The sequence below is a fragment of the Dryas octopetala genome, chromosome 6 (genome assembly GCF_963921425.1).
Source record: "Dryas octopetala chromosome 6, drDryOcto1.1, whole genome shotgun sequence".
NCBI classification, from domain to species: domain Eukaryota; kingdom Viridiplantae; phylum Streptophyta; class Magnoliopsida; order Rosales; family Rosaceae; genus Dryas; species Dryas octopetala.
The window spans coordinates 2556801-2574675 of record NC_141371.1 but is presented as its reverse complement, the minus strand read 5'-3'; the positions used below and the strand labels follow the sequence as shown (position 1 = coordinate 2574675).

The following is a 17875-nucleotide window of genomic DNA, read 5'->3' as shown; positions in this document are numbered from 1 at the left end:
TGAGAGACTAATATTAATGAAATCATATATATAACAAGCTGGAAAAATCCCAATATATATAAAAGGAAAAAATGAAGAAGAAGAAGCTGGAAAGGTGTCATGTACTCATTAAATTATTTGAATATTATTAAAATTCTCTTCTAGTTTAATAGACAAGATACTTGTTTCAACGTTTATGTGGAGCAAACAACAATTTCAATGCAGCAACATCTAACATGAACCTATAATTTGCCTGCTGAAAGCACCCAAAATGTTTGGATTCAAATCACGAATATCTGGTAATATGGTCGTGCAAATTTGACTCTTTTCACTTAAGTCATTGAAGATGTTACGTTTTTTACTTAAAAGATGCTACATTTATCCAACAAAAACATTTCAGACTTAATTTTGTTTAAGGGACGCTAACTATGCTTACTTGTCTTGAAAATATATAGTTAACCACAAATTGTTGCAAAATATTGTAAGCTTCCCTAACAAAACCAGTGTGCAGTACTGTTCTTGAGTCAATACACACTGTTTTTGAAAGGAAGCTTACATGCAATTATGCAAATGTTATTTCCCCTTCAAGAATGAATTGATTTTCACATAGAAATAGTACTCATGTCAGGATAAACAACCAGTAATACTTATGCCAGGATAAGAAGATTTATGATTTCAACAAACTTCCGTCGACATTGATACAAATTTTATCAAGCTTACAAATATGATAAAGAGTAAGAAATTAAATTTCAAGAAAGATCTATGCCCCCGAGCTTGTTGCCTTGCTTGACTGGAACAATGCTATTCACATAACCAATAACTTGAAAAAATTTAAGCTCACCAGGAATAGGAGGAAAAGAAAGATACTTGAGGGTTTGCGTGCTAACATTATAAGAGACAACAGTTCCGTTAGTGCCAATCATAAGAAGCTCATCACTCTTCCAAAATAGCAATGGCATTTCAAATTCAAAGCCCACTAAGGATCTAATGGTTAAGTGTTTTGTCCATGAACCCTTAACTCCACCAAAGTCATCCATCAACCATACTTTACAATACTCAAGAACCCCACCTTTTGCTTCAATGGAAAAATAAGCAATGGATTCATTCCACACAGCAAGGTTGTCATAACATAGAGGGTTAGGATCTGGAAGAGATATATTATAAAATACCTCATCACCCATATCAAATGAAAGGATTACTTTTGTGTGTTCTTCATGTAGTGCCCACCAATAATAAATTCCCTTGAAATACATCTGAAAATAAGGAGCCGTGAAGGGAGAACTTGGTAGATCAATCTTCATCTCTCTCCAAGAATCAGTACCCATTGTATATACCTCTGTCATGTGAGGAGGGCAAATAATTTGCCCCGAATAAATATTTCTTACATTTCTTACAATTCTAACAACCTTGTAATCTTTAGCTTTGGGATCATAGCCAAATCCCATAACATCAGTCATCGTCTCCAGTCCACCTTCTTCCTCTGGGGGAGGTAGAAGAAGGCACGACTTGGGAAGAAGCTTGAATTCATCGATTGCTGGATTGCATAGAAAAGCATTCTCACCATAATCAGTTAGACAAATTATCCCATGGCAATGATCTACAATGTTAAGGCAAGTTATATCGCGGTTTGGATCTGTATAAAGGGGAACATTTAGGTCCTCAACAAGACACTGAATGTTATGTTCATCACTATCATTATCATTGCAAAGATTAAGCCAGGACCATAAATCTTTGTCCTCCCTATCGTCCGTGCCAATTAAAAGTTGCCTCTTGAGAAGGATACAAGTAGAGGATGATAGTTTATTGTCTATGGAATTGGAGAGATGTTTGGCCACAAAGCTTGGGTCATTGAATAGAGCGTTCCATGACTTATGGACGCATTTGAATCGCATAAGAGATTTGGGAGGCAACCTTGCCAGGATTTGCACTATCATATCTTCCGACATTTTACACAACTCGGTCATTGCTGCTCTGTAGGCATTCATCACACAAACATAGAGAAAAAGAACACCAGGGTCCAGAGTGAGAATCCAATCAATTGTCTTATTCGAAAATTCCAATGGTATCTAAAATAGGACTAAATAAATTTTGAGTTGCACACAATATAGATTCAGCATGACAACAAGAAATGTAACGAAACCAAAGAGAATTCCGTGTGGGTTTTCACATAATCCAATAGATTAGAATGAATATATGAACAATGAGAAAATTATGTTAAATTTCAGCATAAGATACAAAAATGAAAAACCAAAACTAAGGCTTGGAGGTTTGTTGAATTAAAGTTTAGCAGGACTTGATCTTACACTTGAAAACGGGTCAAATGACTATGGAAAACGAAACCAAACAACTGAACAGGGTGGTATATATCTAACTTGCTGTTTGCCTATTTTTAAAATGCTCGAAAACAAAAGAAATCAATCCATCACTTGTTTATTGACATCAAACAAACGGATCCAATTCCAGAAACCCATCACGAAAATCACAGAATTATTAACCCAAAAACCAAAAATTTACTCCGACCACATCACCTAACAATTCAATATCAGAAGCTCAACCTCAACCTCCAATAAGCTAGTCAAAGTTTACCTCTGGAAGCAGAAACTCTAACTTACCTCTGGAAGCTTCGCGTTGTGGTAATAGCTTCTGAGTTCTGAATGCTGAGGTTTCTTTGGGGTTGGTGATTTTTCGTAATGGCTACCGAGTTTTATGTTTTACTTTGTCCCCTTGTCCGAATTGCCATCGCTAGGAACGAGGTTTGGCCACGTTGGATAAGGTTTCCACCTAGGAGGCTAGGACTGCACTGCTGTAACTAGTTCTAAGTTTAATAAGAAGTGTTGGGCTTCGGACAGAAAAAAAGGTACTGGGCTACTTTTATGGGCCACTTCCTTTATTGGACGAAGCAAAACTTTCGGCTCAAGTTCAAAATAAATACCCTAGTATGGGTAAATTTTACTTAGGTCCATAAATTAGAAAACCTTTCAAGAATTCTTAATATTTAAAATGAAGAATTGACTTCCGTTTGGTGAGTTATTATTGTTGGGGTTAAATACCAGCATAGCCAACCATGATGCGATAAGTTTAATAACATTATCTTCATCATCCTTCTTATCAGAGTTATGCAGACTTTGATAATCATCATTAGAGCACATGTCTCATTCATCATTCTCAAGCTCAATCATTGGTACTAAAATGTGTACAAATTTCAATACTCGAAAAACAAACGGCGACAAAAGTTCATTGAGTTACGACTGGACTGGACTGGAAGGTCTTTTGATGAGTTTGTTTTTCACGAAGAAATTGCATACATCTGTTTTAAACTAAACTAAAGCAAGCTTGATCCCCTTCAATGTCCACAGTAAACATGACATGGTCGAAGCAAAATTATCATATATAGATGAAAAGGCCGGATTACCAATGACATGGCCCGTCAGGCTGGTAGATGGGCTTTGTCAATGATTTTATGAGCCCAACTGGAATATGGCGTTTTTGAACCCTATCCCAATGCAATTGGCAAACCCAATCCAAGCCAATTTTATGGCCCGATACAAATTGAAAACATCATTTTAAAAGGAAAATGATAAACTCACTCCACCTGGCACCTGTTTTCCGGCAACGGGTGCAGCTTCATCCTCCACCACATGGCAATTAAGCCACCTTGGTGGCCGGCGGGGGAGGATGGAGCTACCCGCAATAACCCATGCAATTTGTATTATTTACTGGCCTGATGTTATTTTCTGGACACTTTTTTTTTTTACCCTGGACCTGGACTTACACTAAGCAGTGATTGAATGACAATAAAACATTAATTGTTTGGGGGAATAAGTAGAAAACTGACAAGGTGTTTAATTGCTATTAGTTTATCTTAAGGCATGGGTAAAGACCAAAGCAAAATAAAGAGGTCAAAGTACATCCAAACCATTAAACAAACTACAGGGTATATGTCAAACTCTGTTTGGCTACTATATATATAAAAATACTCAAAAATAAAAGAAAAGGGATCAATTAATCCATGGGTAACGTACGTGTTATGAATAGAGATATATGGAACTACAAAAAGTGTTTATTTATTACAACGTACGTACTCTGATATATTATCGATCCCATGCAAGTTGCATGTATATTTTATTTAGTAGATGATGTCTATTCTTGGCGGGGAGGACAGTCCACAGGGCTTGCCCCAGCTTTGTCAAAGCAAAGAATGACCTCGTAAAGGATCTGAGTTGATCCATAGCACCTCAGCGTCGGTTGCTTTTTGGTCGTCCCGTTAATTGCTGTTTCAAGCTCCGCCGCTGTCCTCTTTTTCCTCTCCGGACGGATTCCGGCTTTCTCCAACAGTGACGTCACATTGTTTTTAGCAAGGTTTATGCATTTCTGGAAATATGCATCTTGTGATAGCTGGGATACTGACCCATGGGCTATCCACTCATGACCCCAGAAACCCATGTTTGTGCTGGTGACCAGTAAATTTGGCCATATTGGAGCCAATTTTGGCTCCATGGCCGTCAACTGATCAATGAAAATTAGAAAAACCAAAGGATAATCAGATTATAATTAACTTCATTATATATAATTAATTAGTGAAACTATTATATATCTATATACCTTAACTGGTTCGGTCAACCTTAGCTTTTGCACCAGTTGGGTCCCGGCCTTTGTAATTCGACGGCCATAAGCCGTGAATTGTGAAGACAGCAGAAGGTGTTACCGAGCACGAACTTTGTGCACAGACAGCAGTTTGGTATTGCAACACAAACTGGAAGAAGTCAAATGCCTTAGCTTGAGGCAACATCAGGAGTGTACATATATATATTATAAACATTATTCTGGGTATTAATGAAAGCTAGGTAGGTTTTCTCTCTGTGTTGTACTTCACCACTATTTAGATGTAGGCGCGCTGTAGGTAATGTAGGTGTTCGATCTGTGTTGTTCACCACTATTTATAAGTGTAGCAAAGGGGCCGGGTACATGCAATATCTCACCAAAAAATTAAGTTGAGGCTGTAGGGAAAAAGGTTGTCGAAATTCAAATCAATGGTGTTTCAATATATGGTGAGTGTGATCTACTGAGGTTAATTGCTTTGTTTGGGGTTGGTGATTGTCTATCTGATTCATTGCTACGTACGTACCCAGTTATATATATAGGAAATTATGTATAAGAATGTGTCAACTTTGTATTTAAACCTAATTAAGAGCCTTGTTAAATTTGGTATCTGCTGGTTTTTAAAACCTGGGGCAGCCAGTTTCAGAGCCACGTCCGTCAATTGTATTGCTAGCATTAATTCCTCCTTTTTCTTCTTCTGGTTTGTGGGTTTGGTATCTGAGCTAAAGTCTATGACTCTATGGACAAAATTAATGTGTTACGCTTCTTCACTAGCTAGTACGTATAAGAAGTGGAGCTAAAGTCTATCAACCTAAACTATATGTTGATTTTAATTTCTAGGCCATGCCATTTTAGAAATTTCTTCAAGTATCAGATTACAAATATACACATTGTACAACTTGAGTCATCATAATATAGGATTTGATGCCCACATAAAGGCATAGTTGCTGTGTATTTTATTATCTTAATTTAGTCTTTTAATAAAATCCTTGAGACTTTTCTCAATATATATGGTGGATTCCAGCTGTATTCTTGTATTTGAGACTTTCCTATTTTCTTGCTGCGTCACGCACTACCATAAGAAAGATCACGAAATTCTTTCACCAAAGGCCAGAATCAGATTTTCCCAATAAAGCCTTTTAATTTTGGCTCTTGATATTATTTATGACAACTCCAGAGTCAGATTCAGTGGTTATCTGATCTAATTTTGTCGTTTCGTTAGGTAAAATCATCCAGCTTAATACTGAGAATAAGTGCAAAGTTGTGAGATTAATCTTTCCTGATGATGAGAGAGCTTGTTGCAAATTCAAAGTGCAGCTAGATCTTCTCGATCTTCTGAGACTGGTGAATGGAGAGAGTACTCAAATGTATCATCTCCATCATACATTAATAATTTCGGTGGCATCAATTTGTATGATAGCATATATTGCTAACCTCAGGATAGTAGAAGACATCGCTAACCTCTGTAAAAAAACTTAATATGGAGTTTTCAAATTAAGGAGGTGTTTGTGGATAAACCCACACCAATCCAACAGCCAATCAGGGCCGGACACGTGGCTGGTCAGATTTTGACCTCCACGTCAGCACTTCCTCCGCCAGCTCAGATCGGATCTCCATGCCGAGTTCTCCATGTTCGGTCCGAGCCGAACTGATGATCTTCCAAGGGATTGAGTGTCCATCTTTCCACGATCATCCCGGCTCGGCTCGGCTCGGCACAGAAAGTAACCTCCTTTCGAGTTCTGGCGTCGACCAATTAGTGCTCGGAGGAACCCTTTTTATTGGACCGGCTCGGTCTGGAATCCCATGTCCGATCCGATCACACATGGGCTTCATGCATACGCATAGGAACATATGCTCGGGTCGGCTCGGCTCTCCGCCGCCATTCCCAGGAAGATCACGTTGGGATGAACCGCCACACTTGAATGCACCTGACACAAATCCTCTGACAGATAGAATATCCAGCCTGCATTCATGACTATTGGGGTAGTTTGTCTGAACCTTCCAACCTTGTATTTAATGGAGCATTCAATGCAACATTGAATACTGAGGAGGTGAGTAGCTGTGCATGCAACTAGTTCTGACCAAGCGCGTGGGTCTCTGGCAGCCATTCATTCACATGCAGGTAACTTACTCATCAAGTTTTCCTTTGCCTATATAAGGCACCATATATGCACAAATGGGGGGATCAGTCCATAAATCTAGCTATCAACTCCTTACCAGACAAACACTTACAAAAAATCCCCAAAAGCTCACTTGAACTTTCTGAGAAACCCAGAACATTTGCCTTGTTCTTCCCATTCTCCCAAGTTCATCACCAGTTCTTCCTCACTTCTATCCAAACACCACCAAACACATATCACTGACTTCATCATCGGAGCGTGTTTGGCTGGTACCACACCGGTCCATCTCCCTTGATTTTGTGTTTGTCTACAGGAAGATCTCAATCAACATCCACATCATCGTCCAGCAAGGCTTCGGATCAGCCAAGTCACCATCTCTAAGTTGTTGCATCTACCTCACGGGAATTTGCATCAACAGGAGGTTAGATGGAAGGTGAAACTTAATGTATTCACAGTTTCACACACTAAAACACATACTATGTGTCATACCCAGTTTCACACATAGTATTATCCAGTTTGACACTAAAACCCGTACATACTATATATGTGTCATACCCAGTTTCACACACTAAAACACATGCATATATACTATTGGACCATTGGTTTGTTTGGGGTTTGTGATATATTGTCTGATTCATTGCTGCGTACGTACCCAGTTTTTTGTTTTGTTCAATTTTGTGTGAAGTGGCATATATATATGGAGGATATTACATGCATGTATATATGCCTATATGGGGAATGGGGATAAATAAAGTGCATGTACTGAAATTAAGATGATAGATAAAGAATTAATGCTTCAACATGCATGCACAGAATGTATTGAATTAGTGGAGGTAGTTGGACTACTCCAACACCTACCTTTTTCACTTTGATCAAGGTAGTTTCATTTTTATTATAAATATATGAAACTGATCGATATATAAAAGGATCCTTTCAAGTCGAAGGTACCTAGTAGAGAATTAATATTGCTAACTTAGTCATTGTGTGCATGTCATGTACCATGCATATATGCATATGCATCAATATATAAAAGGGCATATTTCAATATGCGTTTGCACTTCTAGCTTCTTTTTTGGTCTGATAAACATTTGTTAGCTGCTCATGCATGCATCAAAAGTCCTTTTTTCTTCTTCTGGGTTTGTGAACAAATTAAAAAACAAAAAATATTCAAGCTGCTATATATAGTACATAGCCAGCTAGCTAATTGAGAGGCTGCTGGCTGCATATATATAAAACATAATATAAACAACCAACTTAATTTGGATTCTTCATTTCATTTCATTTCTAATTACATGCATATATGGGGATAAATAAAGTGTACTACTGAAATTAAGATGACAAAGAATGCTTCAACACGCACATAGCCTTTTTCACTTTGATTAAGGTTCATTTTTATTGTAAATGAAACTGAAAAAAGGATCCTTCATGTCGATGGTATCTAGTAGAGAATATTGCTAATTTAGTCATGATTATGTGTCATGTACCATGCATCAATTAATATATAAAAGGGCAGATTTCAATATGCTTTTGCACTTATAGCTTCTTTTTTGGTCTTATAAACATATGTTAGCTGCTCAAGCATGCATCAAAAGTCCTTTTTCGATCTTCTGGTTTGTGAACAAATTAAACAATTAAAACAAAAATATTCAAGCTGCTATATATAGACATAGCCAGCTAATTGAGGCTGGCTGTATATATATAATATATAAAACATAATATAAACAACCAACTTAACTTGGATTCTTCATTTCATTTCATTTCTAATTGAGCTAAATTAATATTGGATTTTATACTCAAACCCACGTCAAATAATGTATATTCTGATTTCGTTCTAAGGTAGGAATAAGATTATACGTACTGTCATGAGGATGGAGGAGAATATATGCAAATTTTAGTTCTCCTTTAAGAATAAATTGATTTTTCACTTAGAAATAGTACTACTATGTACTGAAAATTAATTAGCTTTTGAAGGAGAATTAAACAAAACTCCTCTTCTTAGTTCGATCCTTATTTAGTATAGAAAGAAGCATAGAGAAAGTAGAATAACTTAGAAAGATGAGATATATATTACCTCCCTCGATCAGTTACTTCATTCTATGAATGAAATTATGAAATGCATGTCAGTATATTTTTATTTCAAAAAGTTGACATATTATTTTTTTAAAAAAATTTGTTCGGTAGTATTTTCATTGAGTTCGATCAGACCAAAAAAAAAAAAAAAAATTCATTGATTTTTTGGTCAAGTATTTTCATTGAGTTTGGATGAGGAGGAAACCAACACAGGTTGTTTTGTCAACATGCGTTCTTAACGGCAAAAATCCCATGACCAGTAAAAAAAACAACAACAATCTCATACCGTCTCTTCTTCCTCTTCATCTCTGTGTAATACTGATAACTGAACAACGTTAGATGTACAATTTAATTGTTTTTTGTTTGGTTTAAGCTATCCTACTGAGGATCATGAGTTTGAGATTGTACGTCTAGACTGAGATATTGTTTTGAAAATAACCAGCTTTGCTTTTATTTATTTTTTAAAAAAATTAAAATTCTAGTTTGAGTTATGCGATGGTGTGCTAGTGTGGACAGCTCAACTGGGTTTTATAGTTTGCAGCATTTTTAGATTGTAAAACTTTGAAGTTTCTATTTTTATTACTCTTTTGGAAGTTATGAGTGAAATAATAGGAAAATGCTGAATAATTTGGTGTATCTAAACAGCCTTGGTAACTCGTTTTGTTTCATTTTTTTATTGGGTTTCTAATATGTTATGTTGGCAGTAGTAAATTGTAAGTAGCCTCTTCATTTTGGGTTTCAGATTGATTGAGTTCAAAATTTTGGTGTCATCTGGCTTGAGGTGTGATTCTGGATAACTTTTAGTCTTTCTTATTATTAGGCTGAAAAGCAGCTGAGCTCTAGTTGGATTCTCATGCAACTATTGTGAATGGCTGAATGATGTTTTGGCTCCTGGTGGGAGAGTTGGCATTGATCCTGTGAGACATACTTAGCCTCTTAATTAATTGGGTGCTTTTCATTTTGGTCTCACCACTACTGGCTTTGGAACAACACAAGGCCCCTTGTCAAGCAGTGATTGTTTCCTTTGCACCACTACAAAGCCCTCATCCATTTCGAGGCTAAAGGCTTCTCGGAAAGGAATACAAACGAGTAGTATCAAACTATTAAAACAATATCTACTCATTTCAAAATATCACAAAACAAAGAATATGAATAACATCACTACCTCTAAATTCTCTAATCACCAACATCATGTCTATTTACCCCCTTAAAACAAACTTTAACAAGCAATAATAATATGAGTATGAAAGTTAAATGTAGCACAACATGAGAATTCCAATGGCTAGACTACCAGTAATACTTATTGCAGATAAGAAGAATTATGATTTCAACAAACTTCCGTCAACATTGATACAAATTTTATCAAGCTTACAAACATGATAAATAGTGAGAAATTATATTTCAAGAAAGATCTATGCCCCCGAGCTTGTTGCCTTGCTTGACTGGAACAATGCTATTCACATAACCAATAACTTGAAAAAATTTAAGCTCACCAGGAATAGGAGGAAAAGAAAGATACTTGAGGGTTTGCGTGCTAACATTATAGGAGACAACAGTTCCGTTAGTGCCAATCATAAGAAGCTCATCACTCTTCCAAAATAGCAATGGCATTTCAAATTCAAAGCCCACTAAGGATCTAATGGTTAAGTGTTTTGTCCATGAACCCTTAACTCCACCAAAGTCATCCATCAACCATACTTTACAATACTCAAGAACCCCACATTTTGCTTGAGTGGAAAAATAAGCAATGGATTCATTCCACACAGCAAGGTTGTCATAACATAGAGGGTTAGGATCTGGAAGAGATATATTATAAAATACCTCATCACCCATATCAAATGAAAGGATTACTTTTGTGTGTTCTTCATGTAGTGCCCACCAATAATAAATTCCCTTGAAATACATCTGAAAAGAAGAAGTCGTACCAGGAGAACTTGGTAGATCAATCTTCATCTTTCTCCAAGAATCAGTACCCATTGTATATACCTCTGTCATGTGAGGAGAGCAAATAAGTTGCCCCGCATAAATAGTTCTTACATTTCTTACAATTCTAACAACCTTGTAATCTTTAGCTTTGGGATCATAGCCAAATCCCATAACATCAGTCATTGTCTCCAGTCCACCTTCTTCCTCTGGGGGAGGTAGAAGAAGGCATGACTTGGGAAGAAGCTTGAATTCATCGATTGCTGGATTGCATAGAAAAGCATTCTCACCATAATCAGTTAGACAAATTATCCCATGGCAATGATCTACAATGTTAAGGCAAGTTATATCGTGGTTTGGATCTGTATAAAGGGGAACATTTAGGTCCTCAACAAGACACTGAATGTTATGTTCATCACTATCATTATCATTGCAAAGATTAAGCCAGGACCATAAATCTTTGTCCTCCCTATCATCCGTGCCAATTAAAAGTTCCCTCTTGAGAAGGATACAAGTAGAGGATGATAGTTTATTGTCCATGGAATTGGAGAGATGTTTGGCCACAAAGCTTGGGTTATTGAAGAGAGCGTTCCATGACTTATGGACGCATTTGAATCGCATAAGAGATTTGGGAGGCAACCTTGCCAGGATTTGCACTATCATATCTTCCGACATTTTACACAACTCGGTCATCGCTGCTCTGTATGCATTCATCACACAAACATAGAGAAAAAGAACACCAGGGTCCAGGGTGAGAGTCCAATCAATTGTCTTATTCGAAAATTCCAATGGTATCTAAAATAGGACTAAATAAATTTTGAGTTGCACACAATATAGATTCAGCATGACAACAAGAAATGTAACGAAACCAAAGAGAATTCCGTGTGGGTTTTCACATAATCCAATAGATTAGAAACGGGTCAAATGACTATGGAAAACGAAACCAAACAACTGAACAGGGTGGTATATATCTAACTTGCTGTTTGCCTAATTTTAAAATGCTCGAAAACAAAAGAAATCAATCCATCACTTGTGTATTGACATCAAACAAACGGACCCAATTCCAAAAACCCATCACGAAAATCACAGAATTATTAACCCAAAAACTAAAAATTTACTCCGACCACACCACGTAACAATTCAATATCAGAAGCTCAACCTCAACCTCCAAGCTAGTCAAAGTTAATTGTCAAATATCAAATATAAGCAGAAACTCTAACTTACCTCAGGAATCTTCAATGGTGACTGTAGTGGGTGGCGTTGTTGGTGATAGCCGCTGTTTGCTGAGGTTTGTTGGGGTTGGGGATTTTGATGAATGATAGCTACCGATTTTTTTGTTTTATTTTATTTTGTCCCCTTGTCGGAATTGCCATCGCTAACTTGGATAAGGACTGAGGTTTGGCCACGTTGGATAAGTTGTCCACGTAGGACTGCAGTCGTCTAACTAGTTACAACTTACAAGTTTATAATGTGTTGGGCTCAGACTCTGTAGTCTGTTGACATATTATTCTTAAGTTTGTGGTATTTCAAAAAGTTGACATAATATTTTAAAAATGTTTTTGTTCGGTAGTATTTCATTGAGTTTTTTGGTCAAGTATTTTCACTGTGCTTGGATGAGGAGGAAACACAGTAAAGTGAAATCCAATCCACGTAATAATTTGATCTATGGATAGCATCGTTGTGGTAAAGGTCGTAATGCCAGAGGAATCATTATCGCAAGGTATAAAGGGGGAGGTTATAAGTGTCTATATTGTAAAATAGATTTTCGACGAAATGAAAAAGATATATATGGTAGAATTTGGGGTGGATTTCGGTATGGTTATCGTACCGAAACATCCTTACCGAATTCCGACTGATAGGGGTCGAGATGAGGATTTTTGGTTCCTATATCGTACTGTCAATAGTCGATAACCGTTCACTTTGGTATCGGTCGGAGCGGTATTGGGCTGCCGACTACAACACCAACAACCAAATTAAAAAAGAATCACAAAGAAAAGGGGGAGAGATAAGACAGAGAGGGAGAGAAGGAGGCGATGGTGGTTTCATGGTGGAGTTTGTGGTGGTGGTGGCCGGTGGGGGTCTGAGAAGAGAGAGAGAGAGATATAAGACAAAGAAAGGGAGGCATGGTTTAAGGGTGGAGTTCGTGGTGGTCTGAGATGGTTGTGGGAGTTTGAGATGGTGGTGGATCGGTGGTGGCTGGGATCGCAGAGAGAGAGAGAGAGAGAGCTGGGTTTCTACCATTTCAAGACAGACAATTTGGTGGCCATGTATAGGAAGATTTACAGGGGAGACTTCAAATGTCCGCCATGGTTTTCCTCGGAGGCCCGAAAATTAGTCACCAAGCTTCTCGATCCCAACCCCAGCACCAGAATCACCACTTCTAAAATCATGGATTCCTCTTGGTTCAAGAAATCAGTACCCAAGAGCGTAAGGATCAAACATGAGTAGGAATTCGACGAATGGATATGGTGAGAATGGTGGCTAGGTAATTGGGTATTAAAGACAAGTATGTGTGAGTGTGAGATTTTGGATTTGACTACAAAAAAAACACAAAAGAAAATGCCCAAAACAAATATAAGACAAAGGCAAAAAAAAACATAAGTCAGAGGCCAAAACAAAACATAAGGACCCTATAAATAGAACAAAAAAAGAAGAGAAGAAGAAGAAGAGGAGAAGAAGATAAGAAGAAGAAGGTAAGGAGATATGGTATCGACAAATCGGTATATCGTCGATATGGGTATATCAATACTGTTTCGATTCCGTTTTAGCTGGTACGATATGGTTTTTATTTCGATACCGAAAATTTAAAAAAAAAAAACTTTACCAATCGGTACAGTACTAATACGGTATCAATATTTTTCGATAAATCGACAGAAAAACCCAGACCTAGATAGAATCGTAACTATAGAATACGACCCTAATCGAAACGACAGGTCGTTTTTTCAACATGGGTTCTTAACGGCATAAATCCCATCCCGCATCTTCTGCCTCTTCCTCTCTGTGTGATACTGACAAGTGATAACCAATAACTGATAACTGAACAACGTTGTTAATGTAATAATCTCTCTCTCTCTCTCTCTCCCTTGGTTTTTGCTATGATGCACTCACTGTCATCACAAGCAACGCGCCCTCTTCTCTCCTCTCCCTCCTCGCACTCCCGCTACTTCCGCTTCCTCTCTCTCTCGCTCCCCATTTTCCATAATTCCAAATTCCACCCCAAAATTTCAACTATTTCCCCAAAAGCCCAACCCTTGACAATCCGAAATTGCACCTCTATCTCCGCCAAGCCCTCTTCGGAGCTCCGAGCGAAGCGTGCTAATTCGGACCCCGATGCGAAGCTCCGTGCCCTCCGCGAGCTCTTCTTGAAGCCTGGTATTGGCATCGACGCCTATATTATTCCCTCTCAGGATGCTCACCAGGTTTAATTTCGTTTCTTTATTTGTTTTTTTTGGGTTTAATTTGAGCTTTTTGTTGTTTCTGAGGTTTTTTTTTTTGTTTGGTTTGAGCTGTTCTACTGAGGATCATGAGTTTGGTTTGTCTAGATTGAGATATTGTTTTGAAAATAACCAGCTTTGCTTTTTTTTTTTTTTAATTAAAATTCTAGCTTGGGTTATGCGATAGTGTGGACAGCTCAACTGGGTTGTATTGTTTGCAGCATTTATAGATTGTAAAACTTTGAAGTTTCTATTTTTATTACTCCTTTGGAAGTTATGAGTGAAATAAAAGTAGAATAACTTAGAAAGATGAGATATATGTTACCTCCCTCGATCAGTTACTTCATTCTATGAATGAAATTATGAAATGTTAGTATATTTTTATTTCAAAAAGTTGACATATTATTTTTTTTAAAAAATTTGTTCGGTAGTATTTTCATTGAGTTCAGACAAAAAAGAAAAATTCATTGATTTTTTGGTCAAGTATTTTCATTGAGTTTGGATGATGAGGAAACCAACACAGATTGTTTTGTCAACATGTGTTCTTAACGGCAAAAATCCCATGACCAGTAAAAAAACAACAACAATCCCATACCGTCTCTTCTTCATCTTCATTTCTGTATAATACTGATAACCGATGACTGATAATTGAACAACGTTGGATGTACAATTTAATTGTTTTTTGTTTGGTTTGAGCTATTCTGCTGAGGATCATGAGTTTGGGATTGTACGTCTAGACTGAGATATTGTTTTGAAAATAACCAGCTTTGCTTTTATTTATTTTTTAAAAAATTAAAATTCTAGTTTGAGTTATGCGATGGTGTGCTAGTGTGGACAGCTCAACTGGGTTTTATAGTTTGCAGCATTTTTACATTGTAAAACTTTGAAGTTTCTATTTTTATTACTCTTTTGGAAGTTATGAGTGAAATAAAAGGAAAATGCTGAATAATTTGGTGTATCTAAACAGCCTTGGTAACTCGTTTTGTTTCAGTTTTTTATCGGGTTTCTAATATGTTATGTTGGCAGTAGTAAATTGTAAGTAGCCTCTTCATTTTGGGTTTCATCGAGTGAGTTCAAAATTTTGGTGTCATCTGGCTTGAGGTGTGATTCTTGATAACTTTTAGTCTTTCTTATTATTAGGCTGAAAGGCAGCTGAGCTCTAGCTGGATTCTCATGCATCTATTGTCAATGGCTGAATGATGTTTTGGCTCCTGGTGGGAGAGTTGGCATTGATCCTGTGAGAAATACTTGGCCTCTTAATTAATTGGATGCTTTTCATTTAGATATTATAACTAACATTGGGTCTTGCAGGTCTCACCACTACTGGCTTTGGAACAACACAAGGCCCCTTGTCAAGCAGTGATTGTTTCCTTTGCACCACTACAAAGCCCTCATCCATTTCGAGGCTAAAGGCTTCTCGGAAAGGAATACAAACGAGTAGCATCAAACTATTAAAAAAATATTTACTCATTTCAAAATATCACAAAACAAAGAATATGAATAACATCACTATCTCTAAATTCTCTAATCACCAACATCATGTCTATTTACCCCCTTAAAACAAACTTTTAACAAGCAATAATAATATGAGTATGAAAGTTAAATGTAGCACAACATGAGAATTCCAATGGCTAGACTACCAGTAATACTTATGGCAGAATAAGAAGAACTATGATTTCAACAAACTTCCGTCAACATTGATACAAATTTTATCAAGCTTACAAACATGATAAATAGTGAGAAATTATATTTCGAGAAAGATCTATGCCCCCGAGCTTGTTGCCTTGCTTGACTGGAACAATGCTATTCACATAACCAATAACTTGAAAAAATATAAGCTCACCAGGAATAGGAGGAAAAGAAAGATACTTGAGGGTTTGCATGCTAACATTATAGGAGACAACAGTTCCGTTAGTGCCAATCATAAGAAGCTCATCACTCTTCCAAAATAGCAATGGCATTTCAAATTCAAAGCCCACTAAGGATCTAATGGTTAAGTGTTTTGTCCATGAACCCTTAACTCCACCAAAGTCATCCATCAACCATACTTTACAATACTGAAGAACCCCACATTTTGCTTGAGTGGAAAAATAAGCAATGGATTCATTCCACACAGCAAGGTTGTCATAACATAGAGGGTTAGGATCTGGAAGAGATATATTATAAAATACCTCATCACCCATATCAAATGAAAGGATGACTTTGTTGCCATTTCTTATTTGCAAATCTAGTGCCCACCAATAATAAATTCCCTTGAAATACATCTGAAAAGAACAAGTCGTACCAGGAGAACTTGGTAGATCAATCTTCATCTCTCTCCAAGAATCAGTACCCATTGTATATACCTCTGTCATGGGAGGAGAGGAACTTTGCCCCCCAACAGTATTTCTTACATTTCTTACAATTCTAACAACCTTGTAATCTTTAGCTTTGGGATCATAGCCAAATCCCATAACATCAGTCGTCGTCTCCAGTCCACCTTCTTCCTCTGGGGGAGGTAGAAGAAGGCATGACTTGGGAAGAAGCTTGAATTCATCGATTGCTGGATTGCATAGAAAAGCATTCTCACCATAATCAGTTAGACAAATTATCCCATGACAATGATCTACAATGCTAAGGCAAGTTATATCGCGGTTTGGATCTGTATAAAGAGGAACATTTAGGTCCTTAACAAGAGACTGTAGGTTATGTTCATCACTATCATTATCATTGCAAAGATTAAGCCAGGACCATAAATCTTTGTACTCCCTATCGTCCGTGCCAATTAAAAGTTGCCTCTTGAGAAGGATACAAGTAGAGGATGATAGTTTATTGTCCATGGAATTGGAGAGATGTTTGGCCACAAAGCTTGGGTTATTGAAGAGAGCGTTCCATGACTTACGGACACATTTGAATCGCATAAGAGATTTGGGAGGCAACCTTGCCAGGATTTGCACTATCATATCTTCCGACATTTTACACAACTCGGTCATCGCTGCTCTGTATGCATTCATCACACAAACATAGAGAAAAAGAACACCAGGGTCCAGGGTGAGAGTCCAATCAATTGTCTTATTCGAAAATTCCAATGGTATCTAAAATAGGACTAAATAAATTTTGAGTTGCACACAATATAGATTCAGCATGACAACAAGAAATGTAACGAAACCAAAGAGAATTCCGTGTGGGTTTTCACATAATCCAATAGATTAGAAACGGGTCAAATGACTATGGAAAACGAAACCAAACAACTGAACAGGGTGGTATATATCTAACTTGCTGTTTGCCTAATTTTTAAATGCTCGAAAACAAAAGAAATCAATCCATCACTTGTGTATTGACATCAAACAAACGGATCCAATTCCAGAAACCCATCACGAAAATCACAAAATTATTAACCCAAAAACTAAAAATTTACTCCGACCACACCACGTAACAATTCAATATCAGAAGCTCAACCTCAACCTCCAATAAGCTAGTGAGAGTTAATTGTCAAATATCAAATAGAAGCAGAAACTCTAACTTACCTCAGGAAGCTTCAATGGTGACTGTAGTGGGTGGCGTTGTTGGTGATAGCTGCTGTCTGCTGAGGTTTGTTGGGGTTGGGGATTTTGATGAATAATAGCTACCGATTTTTTTGTTTTATTTTATTTTGTCCCCTTGTCGGAATTGCCATCGCTAATTTGGATAAGGACTGAGGTTTGGCCAAGTTGGATAAGTTGTCCACGTAGGACTGCACTCCTCTAACTAGGTACAAGTTTATAAGTGTTG

General features: G+C 37.3%; 4 protein-coding genes across 4 annotated transcripts; all 4 read right to left on the bottom strand.

Moving 5' to 3' along the window:
- Nucleotides 1-612: 612 nt before the first annotated feature.
- On the bottom strand, nucleotides 613-2701 carry LOC147281019 (F-box/kelch-repeat protein At3g23880-like). Its single transcript, XM_086248557.1, has 2 exons — nucleotides 2592-2701; nucleotides 613-1950 (listed from the first exon to the last, which is right to left on the bottom strand). Exon 2 carries the CDS (start codon nucleotides 1941-1943, stop codon nucleotides 729-731), a length of 1215 nt encoding a protein of 404 aa, XP_086104683.1. The 5' UTR covers nucleotides 1944-1950; nucleotides 2592-2701; the 3' UTR covers nucleotides 613-728.
- Nucleotides 2702-4119: 1418 nt separating this feature from the next.
- On the bottom strand, nucleotides 4120-4768 carry LOC147281018 (ribonuclease S-5-like). Its single transcript, XM_086246463.1, has 2 exons — nucleotides 4601-4768; nucleotides 4120-4485 (listed from the first exon to the last, which is right to left on the bottom strand). Exons 1-2 carry the CDS (start codon nucleotides 4766-4768, stop codon nucleotides 4120-4122), a joined length of 534 nt encoding a protein of 177 aa, XP_086102589.1.
- A 5244-nt stretch (nucleotides 4769-10012) lies between these two features.
- Nucleotides 10013-11984, bottom strand: LOC147281017 (F-box/kelch-repeat protein At3g23880-like). The gene is made up of 2 exons (XM_086248807.1): nucleotides 11916-11984; nucleotides 10013-11391 (listed from the first exon to the last, which is right to left on the bottom strand). The coding sequence occupies exon 2, from the start codon at nucleotides 11382-11384 to the stop codon at nucleotides 10170-10172; it is 1215 nt and encodes a 404-aa protein (XP_086104933.1). The 5' UTR covers nucleotides 11385-11391; nucleotides 11916-11984; the 3' UTR covers nucleotides 10013-10169.
- A 3458-nt stretch (nucleotides 11985-15442) lies between these two features.
- On the bottom strand, nucleotides 15443-17706 carry LOC147281016 (F-box/kelch-repeat protein At3g23880-like). The gene is made up of 2 exons (XM_086247611.1): nucleotides 17632-17706; nucleotides 15443-17104 (listed from the first exon to the last, which is right to left on the bottom strand). The coding sequence occupies exon 2, from the start codon at nucleotides 17095-17097 to the stop codon at nucleotides 15844-15846; it is 1254 nt and encodes a 417-aa protein (XP_086103737.1). The 5' UTR covers nucleotides 17098-17104; nucleotides 17632-17706; the 3' UTR covers nucleotides 15443-15843.
- Between the last annotated feature and the right edge of the window lie 169 nt (nucleotides 17707-17875).